General features: G+C 39.2%; 2 protein-coding genes across 5 annotated transcripts in view; one reads left to right on the top strand and one right to left on the bottom strand.

Moving 5' to 3' along the window:
- Positions 1–221: 221 nt before the first annotated feature.
- Positions 222–14242, bottom strand: NUDT5 (nudix hydrolase 5). 3 transcript variants are annotated; one of them, XM_054837595.1, is made up of 10 exons: positions 14046–14242; positions 12139–12243; positions 9803–9911; positions 6164–6231; positions 4506–4558; positions 3694–3801; positions 3074–3169; positions 1993–2094; positions 846–899; positions 222–569 (listed from the first exon to the last, which is right to left on the bottom strand). In XM_054837595.1, exons 3-10 carry the CDS (start codon positions 9863–9865, stop codon positions 460–462), a joined length of 654 nt encoding a protein of 217 aa, XP_054693570.1. In that variant the 5' UTR covers positions 9866–9911; positions 12139–12243; positions 14046–14242; the 3' UTR covers positions 222–459. The 3 variants fall into 3 exon arrangements, with proteins under 3 accessions (XP_054693570.1, XP_054693594.1, XP_054693680.1); XM_054837619.1 differs by having other exon boundaries at positions 14040–14222; XM_054837705.1 differs by lacking the exons at positions 222–569; positions 846–899 and adding an exon at positions 920–1629.
- Positions 14194–26807, top strand: part of CDC123 (cell division cycle 123) — a 39335-nt gene continuing 26721 nt past the window's right edge. For both annotated transcript variants that reach the window (XM_054837378.1, XM_054837465.1), the window contains exons 1-6: positions 14194–14425; positions 15505–15576; positions 17487–17541; positions 18343–18375; positions 22738–22833; positions 23547–23653. In XM_054837378.1, the coding sequence (XP_054693353.1) occupies positions 14352–14425; positions 15505–15576; positions 17487–17541; positions 18343–18375; positions 22738–22833; positions 23547–23653 (437 nt within the window). In that variant the 5' untranslated portion in view covers positions 14194–14351. The remainder of the gene's footprint in view (positions 14426–15504; positions 15577–17486; positions 17542–18342; positions 18376–22737; positions 22834–23546; positions 23654–26807) is intronic.

Consider the following 26807-nt stretch of genomic DNA (forward strand, 5'->3'; position numbering starts at 1 on the left):
TGCTGCAGCCAGAGCATGCACACTGCATCCTGTGCAGCTAGTGCTGCTCCTACTTCAGAAAATGACGTAAAGTTGTTTAAATGCTACTGCTTGTGTGTGTGGAGAAGAGAGAAGTGCCCTCTTCCTGTCCAGGTGGTGTTACAACACCAACTACAGTTACTTAAGCATCTTCCTTATGCTGAAAAGTAAGTGCAATGATGAATATAGTGAGAAATGAGCCATTCTGAAAATTAAACAGCATTTTTATTATGATTATTCTGTCAAGGCTTGATAGACTGAGCGGTTAGAAGGAATGCTTTTTGTCAGTTACATAATTCCAGATAAAAATATCAGAATCATTCCTACAAATACTTTATTTTGTTCAACAAGTAAAGTAAAGGACCTTTATTACCGGAAGAGTTATACCTCTAAAGCCATCTGAACTGGGAAGTTTTCAACTAAATTTCTCATCATCTAGTTTTAGAACTTCATAAAAGGAACTTGGAGCGGTTTTTCTGCTGCACGCTTCAGAGCCAATGCGTAAGTATAAACCCTGGCATCCACTGCAATATGTTCTTCTGCTACTAGTTCTGAAATAATAAAAAAAATAAATTGAGATGCTGTTAAATTTCTGTAGAGGAGAAGTTTTAAGTCCTTTACTAAAACAAAGATGTATAGCATTGAGACATGAGTTCTGAATGCTAACACCTAATGCCATCGCTAACTCTGTTACCTGGCCAAGTCTCTCAGAGCTTTTTAAGATACAGTACTCTAGGATTAGAAATGCCATGAGGAGCTGTGAGAAGAGAAGCTAAGGGTTTCTTGAAGCTCACGTTAGTGCACTGAATGCAACAGAAAGCTCTTACCATCAATTCTTTGCAGTAAGTCGTTCTTTGGAAGTGAAATAACTTCCACAAATTCTAGGAGAGAAGAAAAGAATTTTATGCACCTTTAATTTAGCGAACAGTAGAGGAAGGCTACCTCAGCGTTCTGTTTCTTACAGCTTGGAAGGGGGAACACACTGGCTTAATGCTCATCACCATCCAAAAGCTGTGAGCCTTCATGTATCATAAAAAGGCTGATAAAGTGGGATCATTAAAAACCAGGTTCAGCAGAAAGAAACGAGAGAGCTGGGAAAACCAGCGTAGCTGACAGCTATGGAGTATAAGAATCCTTCTAAAAGGAGACCTTCTCCCTTCTGAGAATGGAAAATACACTGTTGAAGTGGACTTTTGTCTGGCTTATACTGGTACAGTGATGGACCATAGATGCATTTGAAGACCAAAATAGCAGAAAGACAAAGGGTTTGTTCTTGATGAATTTGTGTTGCCTTACACCTCTCCCTAGTCTATCTGAATTAGTTATCTTTGGGGCTTCATCTACAGCTGTTGTGGGTCCAGTAATGTGTATTTCCTGAGATAATGGTGCTGTAGGTGCAATGCTTGAAGATAACTGATGCGCTAATGCCCCACAGGCATTTTCATGTCTAGGCCAAAGCCAGTCTCATGCATGTTTGATTCAGGTCAGGAGATTAACTAAGCTCAAATAAAAAACAGCTTTAACTGACATTTTCTAAGTAAAACTTGCCATAAGATGATCACACTTGACCTTACTGTCACTGAGCACAGCTACGTAACATACCTCCATCATCTGCAAGTAAAAAACCAAAAAAGTAGCAAGTTACAGATTTTGAAATACACTTGAGTTTACAACTAAAAAGCATTTCGACAGCTGACTGACACTGTAGTTACTAAGAGGAATATCTAGGTTCATAAGTGCTTATGGCCCTCACTGAACACTGGCACCTAAATTTCTCATTCTGGGTGTGCCAACACTTAACATCTGGGCCTCCTCAGTGAATTCAGCAAAGAAACACGGCTCTGCTTATCTAGACTGCAGGACGTACAGCATCTAAATCAGCTGGGAGATAAGAGACGCAGTGGTAGGGACAGTTCTTTTAAAGCCAGTGTTTTGTTATCTTCTCAATTTTCAAATAAATGGTACAAAACTCACCAAGTTTTTGCTTAGGTCTTGTATTCTCAGCCTCATCTCCATTAATGGTGACGCTCACAATGTGTGTCGTGCTGTTTGACAAACCTGGGTCCAAGCAGAGAGCTGCCAACAAGCACGTGCAGAGGTTAATTTTTCAAAAGCAGAAGTCGGGCACCTTGACATTTTAACAAAAGCTTTCACAGAAATACGTCTGATCAATATCAATAGGAGAACTTATATTTGGCATACGATCATGCCGAAGAGTTGTGAAAAGTTTGTTTTCACATGTTCTTAAAAGTAATGTTTCTGTAACTCACAAGGGATCTGTAAAAGAGCTGAAAGGCTTGTTTTCAGCAGCTAGGTTTACTTTCCATTCCATAGACTGAAGATTAACCTGTAAACCATAAACCCCTTAAAGACTTCCTCAGCCTATTAAAGTCTAATTTTGCCATCACCTGTCTCCATCTCTCTGTCCCCAGCACAGAGTTGTACCTGATAATCAAGAGCCAAGTCTCAAATGTAATGACATTTACTTGAAATAGTATGTAAGTTGCCTCACCTTTCTACCTACCTTCTCAAGTTTTATTTATAACCCTAATTTTGCCTCCATCTTGTTTTAGGTAGGAAGCATGGGATTGGCAACGATCACATTCCAAAGGATCTCTGGATTTACTCCAGTTATTCTCTCCTTCCTTCTTTCTGGTTGGAGAACCTGAGTACTGTCACTTCCCCACCACTCAGACTGCATCACGCAGCTATTTTTTCTACCTAATTTCATGGATATTGTTCACATTAAGTCCAGCAATTTAGACCTTTATACTAAAATGCCAAATCACAGCTCGAATAATTGGGCTTTGTGTAAAGGATCTTAATTAATAGCAAACTTTTCTTCTATAAACATCGAACTGTTACTTTAGTCCTGTATGTTTAACAGGAGTTCAGTAGCTGACTCATCAAGGACCAAAGTCTCATTGGTACAAGCCATGGGACTCTGCTAATCTGCATAGACTTTTCCTTTGGTTTAAAGCATTTTGTATCTGTAAGACACAGAATTAGTTTTGGGTGGGAAAGAAAGAAACAAACAAAAAAAAAAAGCAAAGACCTGGAGTACATTCAACAACTTCCCCCTTGTACCCAGTTTCTTCCTCCAACTCTCGCAAAGCAGCGCTTTCTGCAGTCTCATTTTCCTCAATGAGGCCTGGGAGATAAATAATACACAAGAACTAAAAAGTTAGCACTTAACCACAATACACATCCTAAGATCTAATCCAGCTTTACAGAAGAGGTGAAACATCCTCACTACCCTATTTTTACAGAGGGATAAACCAAGGCGTTAGGAAGGATTCCAGTTCCAGGATTCATCATCCCACTACCCATGTCTTCAACTGATTATCTACTGCAGTGTGCCACCTGCACAGAAGATGGCATTAATATTCTCATGAGGGAAAGAAGCCAAATGCTTTGGCTCTTACAGAATGGAAGAGTGGAGGGAAATACAATATTCTGCTACCAGACTACTGTGCAAAATGCCTCCAGTTTGCTAAAGTGAACTATGTTTATTTTGTATTCTTAATTATATTATTTTTGAATAACACACTGAGCTGCAAAGACCGGCACAGTTTTCTGGTTAGAGTTACTTCATTAAGATTGACACGCCAGGCACATCTAAACACACTTAACTGTCAGCTTTATGTGACTCATCTTAATGCTTCAGTCACTTACCTGCAGGAAATTCCAAGCAATAGCCATTAATTGGAGGCCTGAACTGTTTCACCAGGACAATGCAGTCGTAGTGGAGAGTTCTCTGTAGTACCGCTATCACAGCTACACCTACAAACAGCAACAGAAGGCACAAGTTCATAGTATTTGAGTGTAGCAGAAAGTGAGTATTTAGAGCTAGATCTGGAAAGGAACCCAAGTACTGTTACTCTGAGCATTAAACATTTAGGTACCTGCTCCAGAATCCTGAACTATGAATTTAAGCTCCTTACATCATGCGTGGTGAGAGATAAAAGCCCAAAACGGGATCTTCAAAGTACTCCAGCAAACAAGAGGCACACGTACCAGGCAAGACTGAGCCATAGCCCACCAATATCTAGAGAAGGGCTCTCCTGCCTGCAGAGGCCGTTCAGAAGCCACTGTATAGAACCCTCGCCCACACTCCCTTCATGGCCAAATCACATCCCTCTTCTGCCTAAAGAGTACTGTATCCCTGCCCTAACAGCAGACCCACTTCACTAGTCTGTGAGCTACTTTGTATCAGGGCATCCATCGTGTCTTTGAAATTGCTCCATTTTTCTAAAGTCAATACAATGGTCTTGGGAAAACACTCCTACAGGAAGGCTCTGATTCTTCAGCACTGAAGTTAGCATCTCATTAGCACAGGCTTGCTCAGGGGTATAGCAAGCTCTGCTGAGCTATGTGTTCCACATACACACTCATTCAGAAATAGATCGGCCCTACGTCTGCACTGGGAGTCTATCAGGAGAATTTCACAGGAAAAAATGCAAACAAAAAAGTCACCGATGTCTTACCATCAGCTGAAACGCCCTTTCTGTTGCCAGTACGCTTTACAGTTTCCCAAGTTCTGTTTAACACAGAGAGAAAACAACAAATGAATACATTAAAATGAACAATATCTATTTTATTTTTAAGTCTTCTACCTTTCCTACTGTCATTTAAAAGCAAAATAAACTATCACACAGTGAGGCTGCGTAAGAAAACAGTTGGCCTTAGGCAAGCTGTCATGTATCAGCACTATAAAATGTCTGTAGTATAATTTTGCCTACTTAAAGGAGGGAGAGAGAAAATCGTTAATGAATAATTAAAATCACTAAAAATAAGAGAAAGACATAAATGATTGTCACAGAACAGGGCAATCTTATAAATGTGATCCTGGAAAAGTGCAAAATAAAGCAATTCATATATAAAACATGTCAGATTTTGAAAGATAGTTTTATAACAAGACCACGTGCATTCTATCTGTTATCCTGCTTTTGCATAAGGTTTATAGTCGAAGTTATTGTGAACTCTCAGCTCAGTTACTTCAGCACATGAGGAGCACGTAGGCAAGGAAGACCAAAACTTCTCTCTCAAAATAAGCAATGGGATGAGTAAAAACCAAAAATCCAGCAGCAACAAAAGTCCTTTCACAAAAACTCCAATCTTTGCTATTTTTTAAAAGGATACTTTGCTGATGAAGGAGGAGATGCTACAGAAAGCAATCAATACAATAAGAGGAGGGAAGTAAAGCTGTGTTGTCACATCTAGATAAATACAGCAAAACTAAAGCATAGAAAAGAATTGGGCAGGTGTGATAAGATATGAGAGGACAGTAACTTGTCAATAGTATGCAAGATCCATCATCATCATCATATAATAACAACAATAATAATGTAATGAAAATGAAAATAACAAAAAGAGAAAGAAACAAACCCCAAGAAAAAGTAGTGATGGAAATGAGAAACAATTGCTCACCAGCCCACCAACTGATGCCCAACCAGTCCCTGAGCAGCAATCACTGCCCTCCCCACCCCCGCCAACTCTCCCCCAGTTATATGCAAAGCATGACATCATATGGTATGGAATATCCCTTTGGCCAGTTGGGGTCAGCTGTCCTGGCTGTGCCCCCTCCAGCTTCTTGTACACCTCCAGCGTTTTCACTGAAAAGTCCTTGACTTAGTCTAAGCGCTACTTAGCAACAACTAAACCATCAGTGTGTTATCAACAATATTCTCATCCTAAATCCAAAACACAGCACTATACCAGCTACTAGGAAGAAAATTAACTCTATCTTAGCCAAAACCAGGACAAGCAGGGAAAAAGGAGCCCTTAATGAAGAACCAGAAAAGCCACGGGATAGACTCTCTGATCATCACAGTCTTGCGTAGCTAGAACTTGCTTCTGCATAGCATCCTTACAAGGAATCGAAAATACAAAGTAAACCAGGGTCCAACATGCCCAAAAGGATTTAGGAATCAAATTAGATCCCACATGCTAGCACATCTGCTAGAGTAAGGGTTTGGTTGGTTTTTTTTTTTTCTATGAATGGTTTGAACTATAAAGGAATTGCACAATGAATAGATCTCATTTTGTGTTGAGTAATAGGTTTGTAATGCTCATATTCTCTAGCCCGGGGCTAGTTCGTACAATTGGGAACATTATAGGAATCTGAAATGCCAGAGGCAATTACCTGGTTTTACCAAAGGGATCAGTATAAGTTGTTTCTTCAAGCTTCAACCATTTTCTTTCTACAATTACCTAAAATAAAGAATTCTTTGTTAAATACATAATAAAATTAATCCCAAAGATATTTGGGGGCTAAGGGGAGAAACAACAAACACAACTATTTTTGGATTCTATTGAAGACAAAATGTCAGCACCAGAATACGTGCAGAAACATGCAACAACATTCCTGTAGCTATTACAGAAAAAAACCCCACATTTACTCCAAGTGCTTGAATAGGATTAGAAAATAAGCCCAGTAACTTTCCTTAACGTGACTTGTATAACCAAGTTTCGATGAATTCAGTGGGATTTTATGTACTGGAAAGTCCTCATCTTTTTGGAAGGATTTTGCAAGGGTCACATTTTAGCTGAGAAAGAAAAAAGGATCACTGGTCTGCACAGACCTTAGCTATGCTGGTGGTTACGAGTGCCCACTTATCAGAAAGCACGGGCTAATAGCTAAGCATGCAAGACTGAAAACCAAACTATTTTGAAACTTTCCTTGCCATGATCTCAGACTGTGGCCTTGTGTAACCGCTGCTTTCTGTAACTGCAAGCGGTGATACATACCTGCTGTTTTAGGATTTCTGAGAGCTGCTGATTGAGTGCTTGGCATTAACATTATTACAAAATGTCTTTTCTGAGCTAAATGAGTTTATCTGCCCTATGATGTTTCCTCATCTTGTATGTAATTCCTTTAAAAGAGAAAAATCCCTAAGTATTAGCCCAGCAATTTACTGCTTTTAATGTAACTTGTATTCTAAGCTTTGCTAAAGGCATAGGCAAACAAGAAGATAAAAAATTCTGGAGACGAGCAAGTTGGCTATAAGTCTGACCACAGAAATCAGAAGTAATCAGTAAGATGAACAAATCGCTTCCTATTGTCTAATGAGACACACTGCTAACAGCAATGGAGCAAGCGTAAGCAAGAGGAAAAAAGGCTCTGGGAAAAAAACCCACAACATTAAATTGTAGCAAAGGATGAAGTGCAAGAGGTGGTTGACACACTACAATCCTGTAGTGCAGGACAATGAGCAAACGGGGCCATGCAGATCTTGAACTTAAAACTGAGAGATTCACCAACTAAAAAAAGAATACAGAGAATTAAATGTAATATGTGATGCAGCTATAGCTGCAGAAGCACAGTACAGCATCAGCTGGAGGCAGAAGGTAAATCAGAAGTGATTCAGGTGTCCAGTACATTATAACTGAGCTGGATGAACTCATGTAATTCTTGAAATGTGTTCCTCAGAACAATTATTTCGATAGGCAATTGAAATAACAATAGCGCTGCTATGGTTGTAAACGTGGCTACATGTATTTTACAGGTAGGCGTTTTGGCATTTACTTCGGAAAGTATAATTCTTCCACGTAAAAGGAATTGGAAAATGAGAGCTATGTGTTCTCAAAAGGGCTTTCTAATGGCTTTGTGGTCACAAAAACAGCAGGAAAGGAGAAGATGAAGTATATTATGGTCATTACAGGTACAAGTAGTAATTCCATTTGGAAGCATTCAGGTATATTTTAAATAGCTCCATATTCACTCCTAAATCACTGCAAAACTAGAGTATAGGAAGATCCAAAAGAGAAATAGATGAAAATCATGTCCCATTGGTTGTCCAAGGAGAGGAATATATATACTTCAGTTAAGTAAACACAGTCAAATGTTTTGTGTTAATTTTTTTAAACACTGTAGAGAACACAAAGGACTAGATTATTGATCGTGGTCCCATATTGCTGCAGCATTCAACAGAACCAGCAGATTGTTACCCCTGTCACCAAGTTATCGTTTGCTAAGGGGAAAATGGCTGAAATCAGAACTACATCAATGTCCCCAGGAATCTTAGAGGAAAAAGAAATCCCTACTCTGTAAGAAATTAGACCTATCCAAGCTCCAAAAAGAAAAAAAAAAAAGAAGAAAGAAAAAAGTAGGTTTTATGTGTACAGAACAACGTCAAACCTGATTTTAATCAAGTTTTCCTAAGTACAGCTTTTGGCCTCTACTGTCATGGAGCAATAATTAAAAAATACTGTAGGATATGTAGCATTTACAATAGAAGTGTTCCACAATCCTCTAAAGCTGGGTGAAACCCTTGCTGCTAACAGCCTACAGGGTGAGAAAACTGAAAGTTGCCAGGTTTCCCTAGAAGAAAAAGAGAATTTTATTGTCATCTGCCTCATCAGGTACACAATTAAAACTTGTGGAAGCTGGCACAGACACATAACTTTTGCTTTGCTAAATCCCCGATTTAGGGCCTATGAACACTATGCAGGATGTGTTGCAATTACCATACTCAGTTTTAGAATGACTTCTTTTTATTCCTTTATCTATTACTTTGATGGGCAAATAACATCTGCTTTTGCTTACAACAACCTGACTGTGGGTTCCCAGTAACAGGAAGAAGGAAATAAGCTCAGCTGCTGCTTTCATGAAGGAAGATATTCCAACATGAGACCACATAGTTACTGAGGAGTTACAGAACCATTTTCAATATATAAGGGCCACTGGCAGAAGCACAGTAAATACTCTCCTGTATTAATCCCACAAAATGACTGAAAAAGCTAAATGGCTTAAAATATGTAAGATCTAAGAGTACAATATTCCAAAGGAGAAGAAGTAAGAGGCCTTATAAAAAAAATAATATAAAATGAAAACATTACCTGCAAAAATGCAGGTCTTAAAACCAAAAAAGCTTACAAAAATGAAACCCTTTATGCTTGAGAAATACTCATATTTAAAAACCACCCAAGGGGAAAAGCCATAAATATACCCCAACAATGTGTCTCTTCTTTCCTGAAAAAGTCTTGTACCTTAAAACCTACAGAAATTACAACACTACATTCGTTCCAAGGAAGGAACACTGGATAAAAGAAACTACATTTGTGTTATAACAACAGTGTGACACTGTTGCCAAACCTGCCTTTAACATCAAAGATTAACTTTTAAGAGTGAACTTAAAAAAGAACAGAAACAAATACAAGCAGTTTAAATTAGGGTGAAAGTGCTCCTAATGAGCACCCAGAAGTACCTCCAAATTCCTTCCTCAGGACCTGATATTTTCTGATTCTATGAAGATGCGAACACAATATTTAAAAAAAAAAATCTTACTACTTCTTTATTAATGTCTTTAGAACAGCAATTATCTAAATTCAAAACCTTTCAGAAAGCATCAAAGAAGGTACAATCCTAAGTATTAAGGCAACTCTTAGTGGTTCGTCCTAAATGAACGAAAAGCAAGGCTGAGTTTCATGATCCACCGATTTGTATAGTCTCCTAGAGGTATCAGCATTATTTCTGAACATTGAAAACAGCCTGAACAGACAATACAAGAAACAGCTGCAAAATCTGAAAAAAAAAAAAGCTTAAAATAATACAACACTGTAGATTTCTCTCTCCCCATTGATAATTTGTATGATTGTCTCAACAAAGAGAAATACCACCTTTTTTAAACTCTCTGTCAGGAAGAAGTATTTTGTCCACTAAACAGATTTTACAAACGTACAGCATCTATAGCACTTCTTACTCTGCACTCACAAACATCCTAATCAGTCTCAAATAATTGTTATTTAACAACAAAACGTGTCAAACCCAAGCACGTTATACCTCTTCTTTAAGGACGAATTGTCTAGCAGTTTTTGGAACTTCTGTGGATGTCTCAGCTGCCATTTTCAGGAATGTCAGGCTTTTCCACTCCTGTGCAAAGTCCAGATTACTATGAAACAAAGTCAATATTTGCTTTCAGAGTAAAGTTAAAAGGTTCATTTCTGCATTCTAAATTAACAAAACTTGCTGGAGAAAGTTAGGGATATGCGATGGCAAGTGCAATTCACATTTTCAGTTCCACCTGATGGTTTCAGAGTCAAATAATTCAAAGGAGAAGTGGAAGTTTGTGTCAAATCCCTGATTTACACAGTTGTAATAGTCCTATCAGCTACCGAGTAGCTATACTGGCCAAAGACACCCTCCTTAACTATTCAAAGGTCAGACACACACAGAGACAAAATTGATCCATTTTAGTCAAATTGTTTCATTCTGACCTAGGTGAAGAGCTCTGTCAACACAGCATTACCACTACAGGACTACACACTCCACTGTGAAAGTGGAAAAAAATCTTATACCAAGAGGACTTCAGGGGTAAAAAGTGTCTGCTATTGAGAAAGACTCAGAACTAGAACCTACCTCCACCTTACGCACATCACAAATAAACACATAAATGACTCAATCCTTCCCCCAAAAAAACAAGGTCAAAAAGTCACCCGTGTGTTGCAAGTCCAGGTGGCACGTGGAGTTAGCGTGACCAAAGCATGTCAGTCTCTCTTACTGGGAATGACGTGGCTAACACTGTGCAAAATGCACTTGAATATATTCCCAAAGCAAGGCTCTGCACCTGCAGCTCAACACCACAGCCCACATCCTAACACTCCCTAGGAAGATGAGATTGCCCGCTCTCTCTCTCTCAATCCATTTCTAGCTGAAAGGCACAGCAGGCAGCAGAAAAATATGATGCATTAGAGATTCACCATTAGTCCCCTGTCTCACTGCGGAGCTATGGGTTGCTTTCAGCACAGAAACTCTTATTCCAAGGAAGCTCACCTCTGATATTGTGTTGTAGTACTGAAATCCTGGAAATCAGCATGAATCATAAGCAAAAAGACAGTGCAAAGAAGCAAATCAGTTTTAAACACCAGGAGGGATGAGATAATCTTAAAGATGTCTATCAGTCTTAGTACTGATGGTGGTAAACTTTCCATAAAGTCAACAGGAATCTTTCCATTGACTTCAGTGAGGGTTTAGCAAGGCTCTGTGGTGTTTCTAGCAATGAACAGGACCAAAAGGGAGTGATCACCACCTCTGTCATACCCAGTTTTAGGACTTTCATTTTTTACTTCATTTTTATCCTTTTATGACAACATCTACTGCCTATTTGTGAAACATTTAAGAGCAGGCAGCAACATCGGCTTCCTTACATATAAGATTTGCATTTAATTCCACAAAGTAGTTAAGAGGAATAGGTAGTACAAAATATTTCTAGTTATCAGCAGGATTAAAACTAATGTACATAAATCCATTTCCTCAGTGTGTACACAGGGCAGGCTCTTTCTTAAGTCTTAAGACAGTCTTGTTGGATGAAATAGGTCATCCAATCAATCGTTCAAATTGTTTTTATGTAATATAAATCCTGAAAAAGAACCCTGACTTATTAAATCTAATTCTGTTCTTTCAAAAACATGTTATATAATCCTTTCTTAAAGCAATGAAGCTCCATCTTCTTTAAACTATGTAGGTTTGCTATCTACCTTATTACTGTTCAATTAAAAACCATTCCAGAACCTCACTTGCTTATCTTCCAATTTCTATCCCATCTTAGCTCAGTTAGCTGTTACCAGTTTGTTCTTGAGCCAGCAACGTCTCAAACTCTCTTCACTGAGGATTTAAGAGCTGTAGCTGGACAAGTGCCATGGTATCATGCTGTGACTCTGAAATACAAAATCAGGCTTTCCACCAAACTTATGCAAAAGAAGTGCAGCCCAGCATAGCAGTTCCAAGAGTAATCCAGAGGAAACAGTCAAAGGAGGCTCTATGTGATACCCGAAGTATCCAGCTTTAAAAATATAAAAACCTCACATACCTAGCTACAACAAATCCACCTCCTACGTTTGGAAAGAATTATAGCCTTTTTGATTGACAATGTAAACATATCGAGAGTAGACAGTGAACCATATCCTTGTTAAACTTTTTTTTTTTTTTCAATCAGGCTGAATAAGTCCTCTTCTTTTAGTCTCCCCTCACATGAAATCCTGTTCCACTGATCATACTAATCCTTCTACGTAAACTTGGAAGTATCAGTGTATCTTCCTCAAATGCAGATTACCACAATTTGTACCCTAAATCCCACAAGCAGCTATAGTAATGGTTTGTACAACAGTATTAATACTTACCTATACCAGTTACAAATGCATACTAGAACCTCATCTCATGGCAGAAAGTTTTTTCAACACAGCTTGCTCTCTTTCGCAGCGGAGAGATTCAAGAGTGGCTTGCGACTGAAAATAACAAAAAATTACACAGCTTCAGTGGTTTGAATTATCACTAAAACAAGTGAAAACAAGAGAGGAAGACTAATCTATCACAGCTTCTGTAGTTTTGATCTCCTCCACAAGTGGGTGCAATAACTCTGTCTATGAGCGACATTTTGAAATGTTTGACCAAAGTAGTAATTTTTTCCAAATTCAGTTGACTGTATAGAAGTGAGAAATTCTGCTGTTAGAAAGATGAAGTACCATTTGGTTAAACGAAGGCTGCAATTCTGCTATTGCACATTATACTGTTAAGGGTGGCAACACCTTTTGTTCATAAACAAAATTAGCTGTGACTGAAAATTAAAGTTATCACTACAAGGTTAGGTTTCTAAAGCCCTGTGTTAGGTTTCAGAATAGACCTTTTCTTGCAGCCCTCAGACAGTAAGGTTCTTCTATTTCATAAAATTACCACTACACCATTTGAGTTAAAAATGCAACACAGCTCACACAGCAGCTTGTGAACCTGACTTACAATTACATGAACTCCATGAATATAAATTTTTAATAGTTATCAGTGCTATTTTAAGAATATGTCTAAGCCTTCTTAGCACGAATCAACAGCACTTAAAACTATAAGTTCTGGGAAAAAAAAAGTTTGGGCCACTTCTGCCTTCTCTGATGACTTTTGTGGCTAACATTACAGGCTACTGCTGGCAAACCACACTACTTGTTCCATTTATTTCACATGGGGGTCAAACTCTAACCTGAAAAAGGCATACCATTTATAAAAGGTAAAACTTTATTCCCATTGCTTATTCCCTTAGGTAGCTTCCTTTCAAGTTTCCAAATTATCCTTCCCAGGAGTTGAAATCTTAAGCCAACTGAGGCCTGTGAATCAACTAAGAGAGTAGCCAAGCTACCAGAGCTTCACATTAACCTATCCAAGTCACGACAGATGGATTAGCTTTTCCAAATTACTTTTCAAAAGGTGTTTTCTGATCCAAACTACGTATTCCAGCTGACAGCAACCAGATTTAATGGAAGCTTAGCAGTAGTGTCCTAAGGCAAGCTCGAGATAAAACAAAATACATGGTTTCTTATAAAGAATGTGTAAAAGGGACACTGGCAGTGGTTTATGCACAACTTAACCAAGAGCATGCTGAGATACGTGTGCTGAAGATAAACATCACTAAAAGCTAAGTCACTTTAAACCTGTTACCATCAGTCAGTGCACTTGCATTTCAGCAATATGATTCTAGCGATAAAATCAATTCATTAGCAGAAGTTGATGGGAGAAAGGCAGAGGGGAAAAAGTTTCATTTTTGTCATGGTATTTAGCAGTGTGGACGACCTGCTCAGCACCACATAAAATATTTTTGTTCTTGCCCTGCAGAACAGACAACAAAGACTATCTTGTATAAGCAGCAGAGGGTTAGCAGCATCTCCAAGTAGTTCTCAACCTTCCAGACAACTGACGGACAACTTGGCCCTGCATACAGGGGGGACACAGGCACAGAGGTGACAGCAGAACCATGGGGCTTACAGAACGTATTATTCAGTTGTTACTTGACTCTCCCCATAATAAAATGAATTGCAGCCCTGCTTGAGGAGAGAAAGGAAGCTCTGTCGCTGTAGAGCTCCGTTATAATGCTGGAGATTAAATCTTATCAAGCACATGCAAAGCAAAAAAAGACCAAAAAACAAAAAAACAAACACCAAAGCCTGCTAGGCGGCAAAAACACCCGCAGCTTCCCCAAGGCCACCCATGTTTCCAACGTAACCGCCTGGAACCATCCCCCCCTCCCGCTCGGGCCACGCACACGTACGAGGCCGGGAAAGCGGCCCGGCAGCTGCAGGGAACCGCTACCGCGGGCGGGCGCGGTGAAGCCGGGGGTGGCCAGGCGGGACCGGCGCCGAGCAGCACTGAGGCGGCGGTGGCTGAGCTGAGGTGAAGCCGTGCACAAGCTCTGAAGCGGGACCGAGGAACGCCACGCCGTGTGCGCCGCCGATGGCGGCCCGGCTGGCGCTGAGAACTGCGGGGGAGGTTCCGGGCGGAGCGGGAGCTTCCGGGAGCAGCGGGGCGAAGCGGGTCGAGCCGGGCCGGAACGAGCCGGGTCAGGTTGAGGAGGAGAATGAAGAAGGAGCAGGTGGTGCACTGCCAGTTCTCCGTGTGGTACCCGCTCTTCAGGGCCGTCACCATCCGCAGGTGAGGGGAGCGAGGGGTGCGGTGTGGGGCTGGGGGCGGCCGGGCCCTGGCGGTGTGGGGCTGGGCTGGGTGTGGGCCTAGGCCGGGCGAGCGGCCGGGAGAAGCGGGTGTGGAGGGTGTAGGGGTGCTCCGTGGGGCTGGGCTGGAAACGGGCTTGTGTTGGGGCAGGCTTGGGTGAGGTATGGGGGACCTGTGTGGGACAGAGCTGGGATGGAGGTGGGGAAGGCTCGCTCAGTCTGGAGTCCTAGAAACTGGGCTCTCATCCCTGCACCCTGAGGGGGTGTTTTGGGCAGCCCCGGGGGCAGGCCAGACACCCCTGTGCTCTCCTGGTGGGACTCCACACTGAGCACCAGCTGATACCCACATTGCTGCTATTGCATTTTGCAATATATTTTGGTTGCTCAAAAAAACCTGAGGCTGAACACACCCAAAGCAAGTGGCTGACTTCATGTTTCTGTGTATTTCTGGAAGCTGTAGCAAAGTCTGCAGTTTCTAAGGTGTTGCTGCAGGTCACAAGATGGTTTTGAGAACTAGCTGTAACTCAGGAAAGTCAAGCTCAAGATAGTTGCCCTGCTGGATCAAAAAGTGCTGACATCAGGCTTTTAGTAATCAAAGCATTTAATCTTTTATAGTTTTGAGTGTTTAGCACATGCATATTTTTGGTATGTTTAGTGACAGTCCTGCATTTTTTGAACGTTTGGGTGGTATAGGCATATTTTGGTTTGGATCTCAGAAGGGGTATCTTTAGTTTGAGCAACATGTTGTCTCCTTCCCACTGGCCACACACTGCTCTTTCTTTGAATTCCTTAGAGCTTTGAAGGAGTAGGGCATTTTTGTGCATTTCATCTAAAATTTTTGCCTCTTTCTCCTCTGCTTCCCTGGAGGGAAAATAGGCGCTGCTTTTTTGGGAAGAGATGAAAGGGGACAAAGATAAATGAATTTTTTTCATAGTATTAGAGATTAAAACATACTGTATGTTCTATTAAAAACCAAATTACTTTTATTCAACTCTTGTTGTTATTATTTTAACAAGTAATATTATTAATAAATTATTAAAGAAATTCTCATGTTTATTCCAGTGTTATACTTCCACTGCCAGAGAATGTGAAAGAATATTTGCTGGATGATGGAACACTTGTGGTTTCTGGAAGGTAAAGAGTGTTTTCCCCCCACCCTCCAAGTGTTAATAATATAGTTTATATTCACAGTGCTATTTTGTATACATAGATTATGTTTTGCATTGTGAGTTTTTTAAATTTGACCAGTCAGACTGCAGTAAACCTCATACTGTATGAGCATGTGAATGGGCTGGCTGTAGCTGTTAGTAAAACTTGACTTGCTGGTGCTTGATGCAGATCCCAAAATCCATTTAATACACTTGACTCTAGACCAAGTAGGGGCAGTTCTTTCATTCTTTTTTCTCCACCTTTCCTTGTGGAGTCTTTCAGTCTGGGGTTTCAGTGCACAGCCTGCTGGCTTGCGTTTGGCCACTTTGATGTGGTGAGGTCCAGCTCAAAGACTTGAGTTGTGCCATACCATTCACATGCCTGCAGCCTTATCTAGGGGTGAAGTGACATTACCTGAGTTTGATTGTCAGTAAGATAAGCTATAGATAAAATCTGAGTGATTACTGAGTTTGTGTAATCATTTGCATATATATAATCCATGCATATGACAAAGCTGAATGTCCTGTATGAATACCTATGCCAAGATTTTGGATGGAGAAGAATAAGATGAATAGATATGAGAAACAGTTGGTAAGAACCCAGGCCTTTTCTTTGTTTTCTGCTTAGAATCTCACTGTGTAGCTTCCTTTTAAAATCATTATTGCATGCGTACATCTTATTAATGATCAGACTCAGAAATCAGTCCACACTCCATTTCCTAACTGGTAGCTTGCCTCTCACACAGCAGCCAGTTAGGCTGTGAGCATAAGGGAGCTGTGTATAATTTCTCAGGAATCGCTTTATATCAAATTGAAGCTGTTTAAACACCTTTTAAAGATGAAAGGGTTTTTTTTAAAATTTTAAAATTCTTTTTTTATACAAGGTATCCAGAAGATTAGAATTGTTTTTTAAACCATTTTGGATAAGAAGTAGTATTGTCACCTTCTGCAGAATTGTGCAACTTATTTAGCAACAGTTATTTATTTTTTTAATCAGTGTTCAGAAAAGCTGAAACTGAGCATTTGACTTTACAGCTATGTTATACAAAAAGTTGCTGCTGTGTTCAATGAAATAATGGACAGCTGTATAATTGACTTAAATTTATATTCGAATTGATAGTTTAATCCCTATGGACTGCAGAGACTTTGCTTGTTGAAGAGCTGACTTTTGGCAGGGACATACATTTGAACTTACCCTGTTTTCTACACTGTCTTCCTGTGAATAAGTCTTCTCATTTAAGATCTTCACACTCAGTTATATTGGCTGAAGAACTTCAAAAGTCACCTAAAACTTCAAGGGAATATTTGCAATCAAATGCTTTCTCCCTTTGTTTACAAATAGCAGTTCTCACCTGTTTAGAAAAAGGAACTTTTTGGGACTATGCATCCGCTTTCCCTAGGATCTTTTCTGTGTGCAGAGTGTGAGGACATTTTCTTTTCAGAAAATTCACAGGTTAACATCTGAAACTCAAGTTTTATAAATTTCTACTTGGAAAAGGAGTATGGAGGCAAAGCATAATTTAAATTGAACTTCTTTTTTTTCCAAAAAAAAAAAGTGTAATTTGTGCTTCTGTCAGAGTACAGTGAAGTTGGAAAAGAATGAATAATAGGGTGCTGAAAAGCTTCAATTATGACATTTTCAGAACAGAAAGTGATCTGCTAATTTGAAAGAAGCAAAGTGTTTCGAGTAGAGCCCAAGTCTAATGCCAGGGTGTTCGGTCTTCGGTTGTCTGTATTGGCTTGCTCTGATTTTTTTCTGCCAGGGATTTTCAGGCTTAATCTTCTTACGAACATGTTTTGAGATCAACAGCTGGTAGAAGCTGTAGAAATGTAATGTATATGGTCAAGTCAAATGCCAGTACTTGATTTTTTTTTCCTGCTGATTTTTTGGTTTAGAGAAGATCCGCCAAGTCATGCTCAGGAGGGGAGTGATGATGCAGAGGAAATACAGGTCAGTATAAAATGCAACTTAATGTCAAGTCTCTTGAGAAAAATATAAACGTGTAACCTTTTCTGCATAATGTATAGGTGATGAGAGTACTTCACAAAAAAAAATAATCACATGGTAGTTGCCTTGGAAAAACTTAAAAACATCAGTATTTATACAATGGTGTCAGGAAAGGTTTAAAATGTTTCTATGCTCTTTCACAGAAGACTTTTTTATTTCTTGATAATTGCATTTGTCATAATGAGTAGGGAATGTTGAAGGATGTTGGAATTGAACTTAATTCTGTTCATGCCCTGAAAAATTAGTTGGAGGAGTATGTTTGGAGTAGTTATTTCAAGAAACAATGACAGTTTCTGAGGCCATAATAGCTCAGAATGGTATTCTAGAAGAGAAATGCTGAAAAATGTTCTAAGTGCAAGGTGACAGAAGCTACAAAAAGGAGATGAAAAAGAAATATAAGTAAAACTAATGGATCATGGGTCTAAGGATGGAGGTGCTGAAGACAAGCTTTAGACAGGGAAGACTGTTGAGTTCTGAAATGTCCAAGTTTATGATATAAATCACAATTAAAATATATAGGTGTCTTCTTTTATCCATACTTTAGTACTTCTGAATGTACAGTATTTTTCCTATCTTAATTTACAGCTGTAATAATTGGATAATGGTGATGTTATGGTACAGGAGCTCCAGGGCAATGATTTGATCTACATGTTGTAGGGAACCATGTGGATTCTGATGTTCTCCTAAATTATAAAGGATGTCTCAGGAAACCAGTAACCTTTGATTTGTTCTTATTTTTAACAGTGGTCAGATGATGAGAATACTACAACGCTTAAGGTAAGGTCCTGTAAAAGCCTAACATGGGTTTGTCAGCAGTATCCTTTCTGCAACCTTGTGATATAAATTTGTTACCAGTTGGAGATATCTGTTGCTGTATTTAACGTTTTTCATAGAATTGTAGAGTCATTTAGGTTGGAAAAGACCTTTAGGATCATCAAGTCCAACTATTAACTTAGTATTGCCAAGTCCACCACTAAACCATGTCCTTAAGCACCACATCTACACATCTTTTAAATACCTACAGGGACGGTGACTCAACCACTTCCCTGGGCAGCCTGTTCCAATGATTGACAACCCTTTTGGTGAGGAAATTTTTCCTGATATCCAATCTAAACCTCCCCTGGTGCAACTTGAGGCCATTTCCTCTTGTCCTGTGGCTGGTTACTTGGGAGAAGAGACCAACACCCACCTGGCTACAACCTCCCTTCAGGTAGCTGTAGAGAGTGATAAGGTCTCCCCTCAGCCTCCTTCTCTCCAGGCTAAACAACCCCAGTTTCCTCAGCTGCTCCTCATAAGACTTGTTCTCTAGACCCTTCACCAGCTTTGTTGCCCTCCTCTGGACACAATCCAGCACCTCAATGTCCTTCTTGTAGTGAGGGGCCCAAAACTGAACACAGCACTCGAGGTGCAGCCTCACCAGTGCTGAGTACAGGGGGACGATCACTTCCCTAGTCCTGCTGGCCACACTATTTGTGATACAAGCCAGGATGCTGTTGGCCTTCTTGGCCACCTGGGCACACTGCTGGCTCATATTCAGCCAACTGTTGACCACCATCCCCAGGTCCTTTTCTGCCAGGCAGCTTTCCAGCCACTTTTCCCCAAGCCTGTAGCGTTGCATGGGGTTGTTGTGACCCAAGTGCAGGATCTGGCACTGAACCTTGCTGAACCTCTTACAATTGAGACTGTTCTAGATGAGTGGCAGTGTAGATGTCTGTAACTTTAAAAAAGTTTTGCTGGCTTAATTTTATTTAACTAAAAATAAAATGCTTTTCTTCATCCCCAACAATCACACACTTGTTAGACTATAGGAAATGAAGTATGGCTCTAAATATAACTCTTTCATTTTCACCACTTCGAATATCTCCCAATTACTTAATCAGACTGGATGCAGAAGAAATGAAGCCCCTGCAGCTCAATTTTCACAGCTCTTCTCTTACACCTTTGCCATTATTTCTTCCTTAAGTACATTTCTTTCTATCATCTTTTTTTTTTTCCCCCTCTTTTCCTGTCTTTATGCTCTCCTTGCACTGTGCCTGGCTTAGAATCAGGATTATCATGGGTATGAACCAGGCTTCCTTGATTTTTTTTTTTTTTTTGCATCTTTTTTGAAAGTTGCCATTGCCCTATCATTGCCAGAGTTAATATACTTGGGCCACTTGTCTGCCATTGATACTATTACTTCAGTCCTATTTGCTGCCTAATGTTCAACATAGCGTTGAATTGCTCACATTGGATTAGGTGCAATATAAACATAGCCCTTGCTTTGCGTTGCGTGTATGCTACCACTGAATTTATAGCACAGATTTTAAAACTAATTCTCGCCAAATTTGCGCACTCTGATAGCTTCAGTTCAAATATCTAAGCTTTGATAAAGTAGATGCCTTAGATCGTAAGTTATTCAGAACAAGGATGTTGGTATCCATCTTTTGCAAAACTCATGGTAATGTTGCTAAAGAAATAATATCAGACTTTTAAATTGGGTTTTGTTATAGTGTACAGCACAGTAAGGAAATACATAATGGTACGATACCCATCAGAAGGGTATAGGCTGAGTGATTTCAGCTTAGCTAGGTAAGAAGTGGGTACTGTATCCAGACTGCAGCTTTACAGCTAACGTTTTTCTGGGGCTGGTTGGGATGGAGTTAATGTTCAGCTCTTGCTGAGCAGTGCTTGCATAGCCTCAAGGCTCTTTCTTTTCCTGGTCTGCCCCAGCCCTTCCCCAGGGACTAGGCTAGGGGTAGGCAAGAGAAGGAGAGGTGACAGAGCCAGGACAGCTGACCCAAATTGTCTTAAGGGGTATTTCATACCATATAACATCATGCTCAGCAACAATAGCAGGGGTAGAGGAAGAAGACGGATGTTTTGGCCTCCAAGTTGGTTCTTGTTCAGACACTGACAGGGCTTTGTCTTCACCAAACCTGGAACTTTGAAAATGGCTAATAATGAACATGGTTTGTGTCTGTGGCTAGTTCCTACAAAAACACATCTACGTTTGGTCAAAGAAAGAGTCTCTAAAGGTAGAATTTCACAATATGCTCTTTATGATCTTGTAAATTTGGTATGTGACTGCTCTGAAGACTCCATCCATGGCCAATATACTTTTTCTACCTGAAAACTAGGGGCTGCTCTGAGGCAGTGAGTGAATGGAAATAGTCTTCTGTGCTTTTAAGTGTTGCCTGTTACCACTTCGACAGTGATGAAGAGAGTGAAGAAACAGCCTGTGTAGAATGCAGAAGGGTGGGGATCTGCACCTGGAGTTACTGCAAGAGATGAGAACGGATCAAGTAGCGATGTGAAAGCTGAAGAGTCAGACAGTAGGGGACATAATGTGTAAACAATAGTGGGACAGGCTGGAGACTGCTGTTCTGCATTTGCTGTCAGCCTAGGGTATTTGTATTTTACTAACAATAAATCCCAGGTTATAATTCTCTATTGGTTTCTTGGCTGAAGGAGCAGTAAGGCGGGCCGTAGTTGTGATTATTCGGATTTGATGACCTGCCTGAGCCGTCAGATAGAACTTGTTTCCCTTGCTCCTTCTATATTCTGAAGAACAATTAGAATATAGGATTATAGAAAACTCTCTGTTTAAAAAAAAAAAAAAGTGCATTAATATTGATGGCTGCAAAGTCAGGCATTCACAATTTAGGGAGTGTTAGAATTTAGCTTGTTTATGCAGCCTTAGAGCTATCCTCTTGTGTTACTTCTTCACTTGTATTAATCAAATGACATGATGGTAACACTTCCCCAGGGAGGCTTAGTATGTGCTGGTATTACATATGTAGTAGGACTCCTGACTTCTGTCAAAACAAGAGGAGATTGGATCAGAATGCAGTGGATGAAGAGTTTTACTTCTTGCAGGAACAATTTCTGGAATTGACTGAAGCTCTAAAAATAAAGTAAAATAAGAGAAGTGCTTTTTCAGTTTTTCAAGTGTAGTTTCCCATGGAGACTAGGTAATGTAGTAAGGAAAGATTCAGAATGTTTAAAGTTCAGTTTAGGTCACTATGTTAAAATGTGTGTGAGGGGGTTAAGTGTTTGCATTTGGCGCGGCTGCAGAAAGCAGATGCCAAAATGTATGAACAGGTTTTGATCACTTGTGTGGCTGTGAGAGATTTGTTGTTTTAGAGACGTCAATGAGCTTTAGCCTAGAAGTTATAATTGAGTTTAAAAATACTCAGGCAGAAATAGTGTATTTTTTCTATAAATCCTATTACATGAAAAATCTTTGACATATGCTTGAAATCCTTTCATATTATTTTAAAGGTCAGCAATCTGGTGGTTTTTTTTTTACTATTGCACCACATTCAGAGTGGAGTTTATAGTATCCTGAGGAGGTTTTTTTCCCCCCCTATCTTATGTTTACGACATTGACAATGTTCTTTACAAGAGATTTTCTAGTCCAACCCATACCTTTGTAGTGTGTTCTCTATTTCGAGGCAATATATTCTTAAGGAGCTAATTTAAGACCTAATTTAAGAGCTGATTAGTTAAAGTATTGCTAACAACACTTTGTAAAACTAAAGCTTAAATCAGGAGCTGCCACTCAAATTGACTATGAATTGATTGATTTACTTTTGCTCTCTTACTGTACTTCTAAACGCAGCTAGAGAACTATTACAAAACAGAACTGATCTCTTCTACCTTTTAATGCTTTGGCAGAATGCTACAATGTTTGTATTTTAGATTTTTTAAGGAGATGCTTAATTCTAAACAAACTATTTTGAAAGTTTGTTTTTAAATCTTGGATCGTATTTGTATGCAATAATCCACCATCAGGTATAAAACAACAGGTATTTAAGGTCTGTTTATTTGACTTGCACATTTGACAGCTGTTGCAGCTTTCATGATGAATGTTACGAAGTTTCAGGTTTTCCCCTGAAGTTCATGGAATCTTGATAGTAGTGAGAGTGAGAACTGGAAACATATTTCCAATTTTCTCTGATTGAAAGAATGTCAGAGTTGATTCTTAAGCCATTTATTTCTACAAATACGTTATTTTTGTGAGGTTCTTGGTTCCTGATTTTTGGACGCGTTTATTCCTTCTACAGTATATATTTCTAATGGTATTTGGAAGATGGCTATGCTTCACTATTAAATGTATTAAAATTGATTTTTTTGTTGTTGTTGTTCTTTGTTCAGGCACCAGAATTTCCTGAGTTTACAGCTAAAGTTCAAGAAGCAATAAGTTCCTTGGGTGGTAGTGTTTTTCCTAAACTTAACTGGAGTGCTCCAAGGGTAAGAATGCTGACTTCTAAAACTTGTAACAGATAGGATTTTGTTTGTTTGTTTGTTTTACCTTAATGCATTGGAAAGTAGAAGAGACTAGTGGTTCTGATAAGGGAAGGAGTGATAGTCAAGATATTAATGAAGTATGATACCTTAAATTGTTCTGGTGGATTAGAGCTAGATGGTGCACTGTTTGGTGAGGGTGATGCAAGACAGCACTGTCTTTCTTACATAAAACCTTGTATCCTTGTTACCGGTTACAGTAGAATGGTCAGACTCTCCTCATTTAGGATATTAGTTAAAAACATTGCCTGGGATAAAGATTAATACTCTCACATTTTATTTTTTTTTTAAAGCAAAAACCTTCACTTTAGTCATTTTTAGGTACTCTAATTCTACGTTAAGGATGGGTGCAGCCAAATGTTTTTATATCATGTTATCAAGGGAAACTTGTCTTCAAGCATTCCAGGAAAGTGCCTGGAAGTAGTAAAGCAAAAATTTAGTTTTTAAATGGATCTGCTCTGCTTTCAGCAGAGTATTCATAAGAAAAGCAATAACTATTGTGTCTTTTGTAACAGGTGATGAAGCTTTCCTCAGAATCCAAAAATAATTTTCTGCATGTATTACAAATGTTGCATAATATTTAGTGATGATATATCTGCAGCCTGCAATCTGTCCTGCTAGTAAAGGTTCATTTTTGGATAATCTCCTTGTTTATTTAGGATGCCTACTGGATAGCGATGAACAGCTCTCTGAAATGTAAAGCTCTCAGTGACATCTTTCTCCTTTTCAAGAGTTCAGACTTCATTACTCGTGACCTCACTCAGCCGTAAGTAGATTTCTAGGAGACAATCTTATTTATACCCAGTCATAAAAACTCCCAACTCTGAGAATAACTTTTCAGTTCTTTTGAAAGATCTTACTCTTTAATGTAAAGTAAAGATAAATATCTGATAGGAAAACACATATTCATGTTTAAAAGTTGTTTAGGTACAGTAATATAAGTTTCAGGTACAGTAATAGTAAGTTAGTTGTTGTTTGAAGCTCCCCCTACCCCTTCCCTCCTTCTTTGTCTACCTCCACCATGCAAAAAAAGAAATGCTAGGTCCAATTGAGTGCAGAGAATTGTGAGGCAAATTATCATCATTGTTACTTATTGTGAATGAGTCTTTTCTAGTAAACTAGAATTGTTTACCTAGTTTCAGTCAACAAGAGAGAAGCAGCCTCCATTTTATTCTTATACTTAATTATCTTGATTTTAATATTCAAATGAGTGAAAAGCAAAACAGTAAGATATTATTTTAAAGTAGTACGTGCAAAATGACACTAGGTACTAAGTTTTTATTGAGTGGCTTTCCAGAACAAGCGATGTTTTAATCTTGGGGTTTTTTGCCTTTCGACTCCTCTTGGCATTTACTTGTTGCTACCTGCCTTATTGTTGCCACTTCTAGTAGCAATACAGCATGACTTTACCATGTCCCTTTCAAATTTTAAAGCTGTTGTTTGTGTGGCTGCCTGGAAAATGCCTGAGACTTCTGCTGACATAGTCCTAGTGCTCCTTGTGACCCCATGTTCTCGTAACTCTTGAACAAATGCACTCCAGGAACTGTGACTTAGGGATAATAGTTACAGATAAAACTGCAGATACAATGTGCTTGGGGTTTATTTTGTCTGCTCACATGAAGAAAGTACTTAATTGTATAGGAACAGTCTCCCGTAGTACCTGCATGTGATTCATGTTACGCATTTTTAAAATACAGCCTTTTTCTGAAAGAAAATAAAATTATTGGAATTTAATATTTGTGTTACTATTATTACTATTATTTTTTTTCCCAAAAAAAGCAAATTTCAAAAAAAAGGGCAATCCATGGCTTGGTATCCACGCGATCATTTTCCAGTAATTATTCAATGCTTATTTATATTACTGCAGTATTTAGGAGATTCAATCAAATGCAGGGCCCTTGTTCTAGGTCCTTTAGAGAAGGTTAATAAGCATAACAGTCTTGTGTTAAGTAGCTTATGACCCATTAAGAATTGTCTTGTCTAAAATGTGAAATCAGTTGCGTTAATGCTGTGCCAACTGCTTTCTTTTTTTTTTATTCCTGCAACTCTCATAATGCTCTTTTCCCCTAATTTGTTGGTACTTTAAAAAATATAGGTAGCAACATCCTCATCCTTATCTCTGCATTTATGGAGTGCTAGCAACGCTGTCAGTCAGGTTTTGCATTATATCTAACCTACAATATTTCGAGGTGGAGGGGAGATGTTGGAGTGAGAAGACAGTTTGAAAAGTATGTTGAAACTCGGGAAGCAATTGTGAGCGTTGAGAACTTATGATTCTGGGATCACAGAGAATGAAAGAGATGGGGGAGATGAGAAATCTATAGTTTACATTTTGGAGGTGAGTGAATAGTAATTTTCAGGAAACTTTGGTGCCTTACCAAGGAGGTTTTTTTTCATGATTTCCCCTAATGGGAGGCTAGGTGACTTGGGCAGGTGTCTTGAGAAGGAGTTCCTCAAGGGGTTGAGCACTAAAATTTAATGTGTCCTTTGTAACTGCTTTCAGGACTGAGTCTTGTGGGTCTGAAAAGAACCATACATTTTGTATCAAGCCTTTTGTGAATATTTAATAATAGGGTTTTTATATTCTACTATCCTCGTGTATAAAGACGTTCAGCAAAAAGTACCCTGAACTCCTTGGAGAATTCCTGTTTGGTTAACCACTTTCTAATGAGCTTGGGACACAATCAAGTGTTTAGCAAGCACCATTTGGTTTAAAAGGTGACGTAACCCTGTTAAGTGTTTGTGCTCTTAATTTATGCTATTTGTATGGTGGAATGAGTTAGTTCGACCACCTTCACAGAGACTGAAATCAGTGCATTTTCTGTCAGGTTTTCTCTCTTATCAGGTAAAGTTAGTGCCTCAGCTATTCACCTTGCCCTCTGCAGACAGTGCTGACTTAGTTGTGGAGGCAATGAATGCATTGCAGCTCCTGTGTTGAGAGATTTCTCAGCATGGGTGTCAACTTGAACCATCAGTAATTTCACCTTAAGTTCACACCAGACTAAGTACGGTAGTGGCTGAGCAGCCTGTAGCAGGCACGCTGTCTTCTACTGATCCTGCTGTGGGAGAATAACCTTTAGCAGAAAGACAACACCTCGAATTGCAGTAGTCAAATCCATTTAGACTCCTTTTCCAATGTGATAAGACTGTACACGCTGCCAGATAGCGCAGCTCAGCTAGTGGGTGGTAAATAAACCAACCTTGCAACATGACTGTGGGATCATCACCTAATCTAAAGGTTAAGGTGAAGTTTTATTTGAGAAATGTTGTATTTCTTTCCCTTCCTATAAAATCTAATCTAATGTTGGTATAATTTTGGGTTATGGAGGGTTTTTTGCCAGAACAGGCTTTGTTGTTTTGGTACGGTAGAGTTAATATGAGCAGTACAGCCTTGCAGTTGCCATGAATTTGAGTGGAAGTTGTACTTAAGACTAGGGGAACGTGTGTAATGTGTAAAATCACTTTGGTCTCTATGTATCTTATATTTTATGAATATCTTATACTTGATTAAAGCACTTATTATTGTCCAGTCTGTGCATGGTATTTCTAAATTGCTAAGTTATTTGTACAAAATGTCCCCTCCTGAACAGTGAAATGATTATTGCTGAATCAGAATGGTGGTCTTCCTTAATTATACTATTGATTAGCTGCCAGTTCATCAGTCCTTAGCAAGCAGAAATTAAAAACGTAGCTGGCATAAGAACCTGAAGTGCTGCACAAATGAAAATTGGGTACCTAATACATCCAAATCCCTTGGAACGGCTAGTCAGAGGGAGGATAACGGATAAATGCACTGTATTTCTACTTCTTTCAGTAGTACTCAGTATAGTCTAAAAGTTTATTGGCCTGCATAAGTGACAGCTGAAATGTTGTATACTTTTTGGTTTGTTTTTTGTTTTCTGTTAACTGTATTAACTTAA

This window comes from Grus americana, chromosome 1 (assembly GCF_028858705.1).
Source record: "Grus americana isolate bGruAme1 chromosome 1, bGruAme1.mat, whole genome shotgun sequence".
Lineage (NCBI taxonomy): Eukaryota > Metazoa > Chordata > Aves > Gruiformes > Gruidae > Grus > Grus americana.

What these genes read in the sequence shown, in the direction of transcription:
- NUDT5 (XM_054837595.1), bottom strand. Translation starts at nt 9,865, where the DNA reads ATGGCAGCTGAGACATCCACAGAAGTTCCAAAAACTGCTAGACAATTC. An exon ending in AATTCGTCCTTAAAGAAGAG is followed by an intron (nt 6,232 to 9,802) that starts GTATAACGTGCT and finishes TCTTTATTTTAG; the next exon opens with GTAATTGTAGAAAGAAAATG. An exon ending in CTTACTGCAAAGAATTGATG is followed by an intron (nt 570 to 845) that starts GTAAGAGCTTTC and finishes TTATTATTTCAG; the next exon opens with AACTAGTAGCAGAAGAACAT.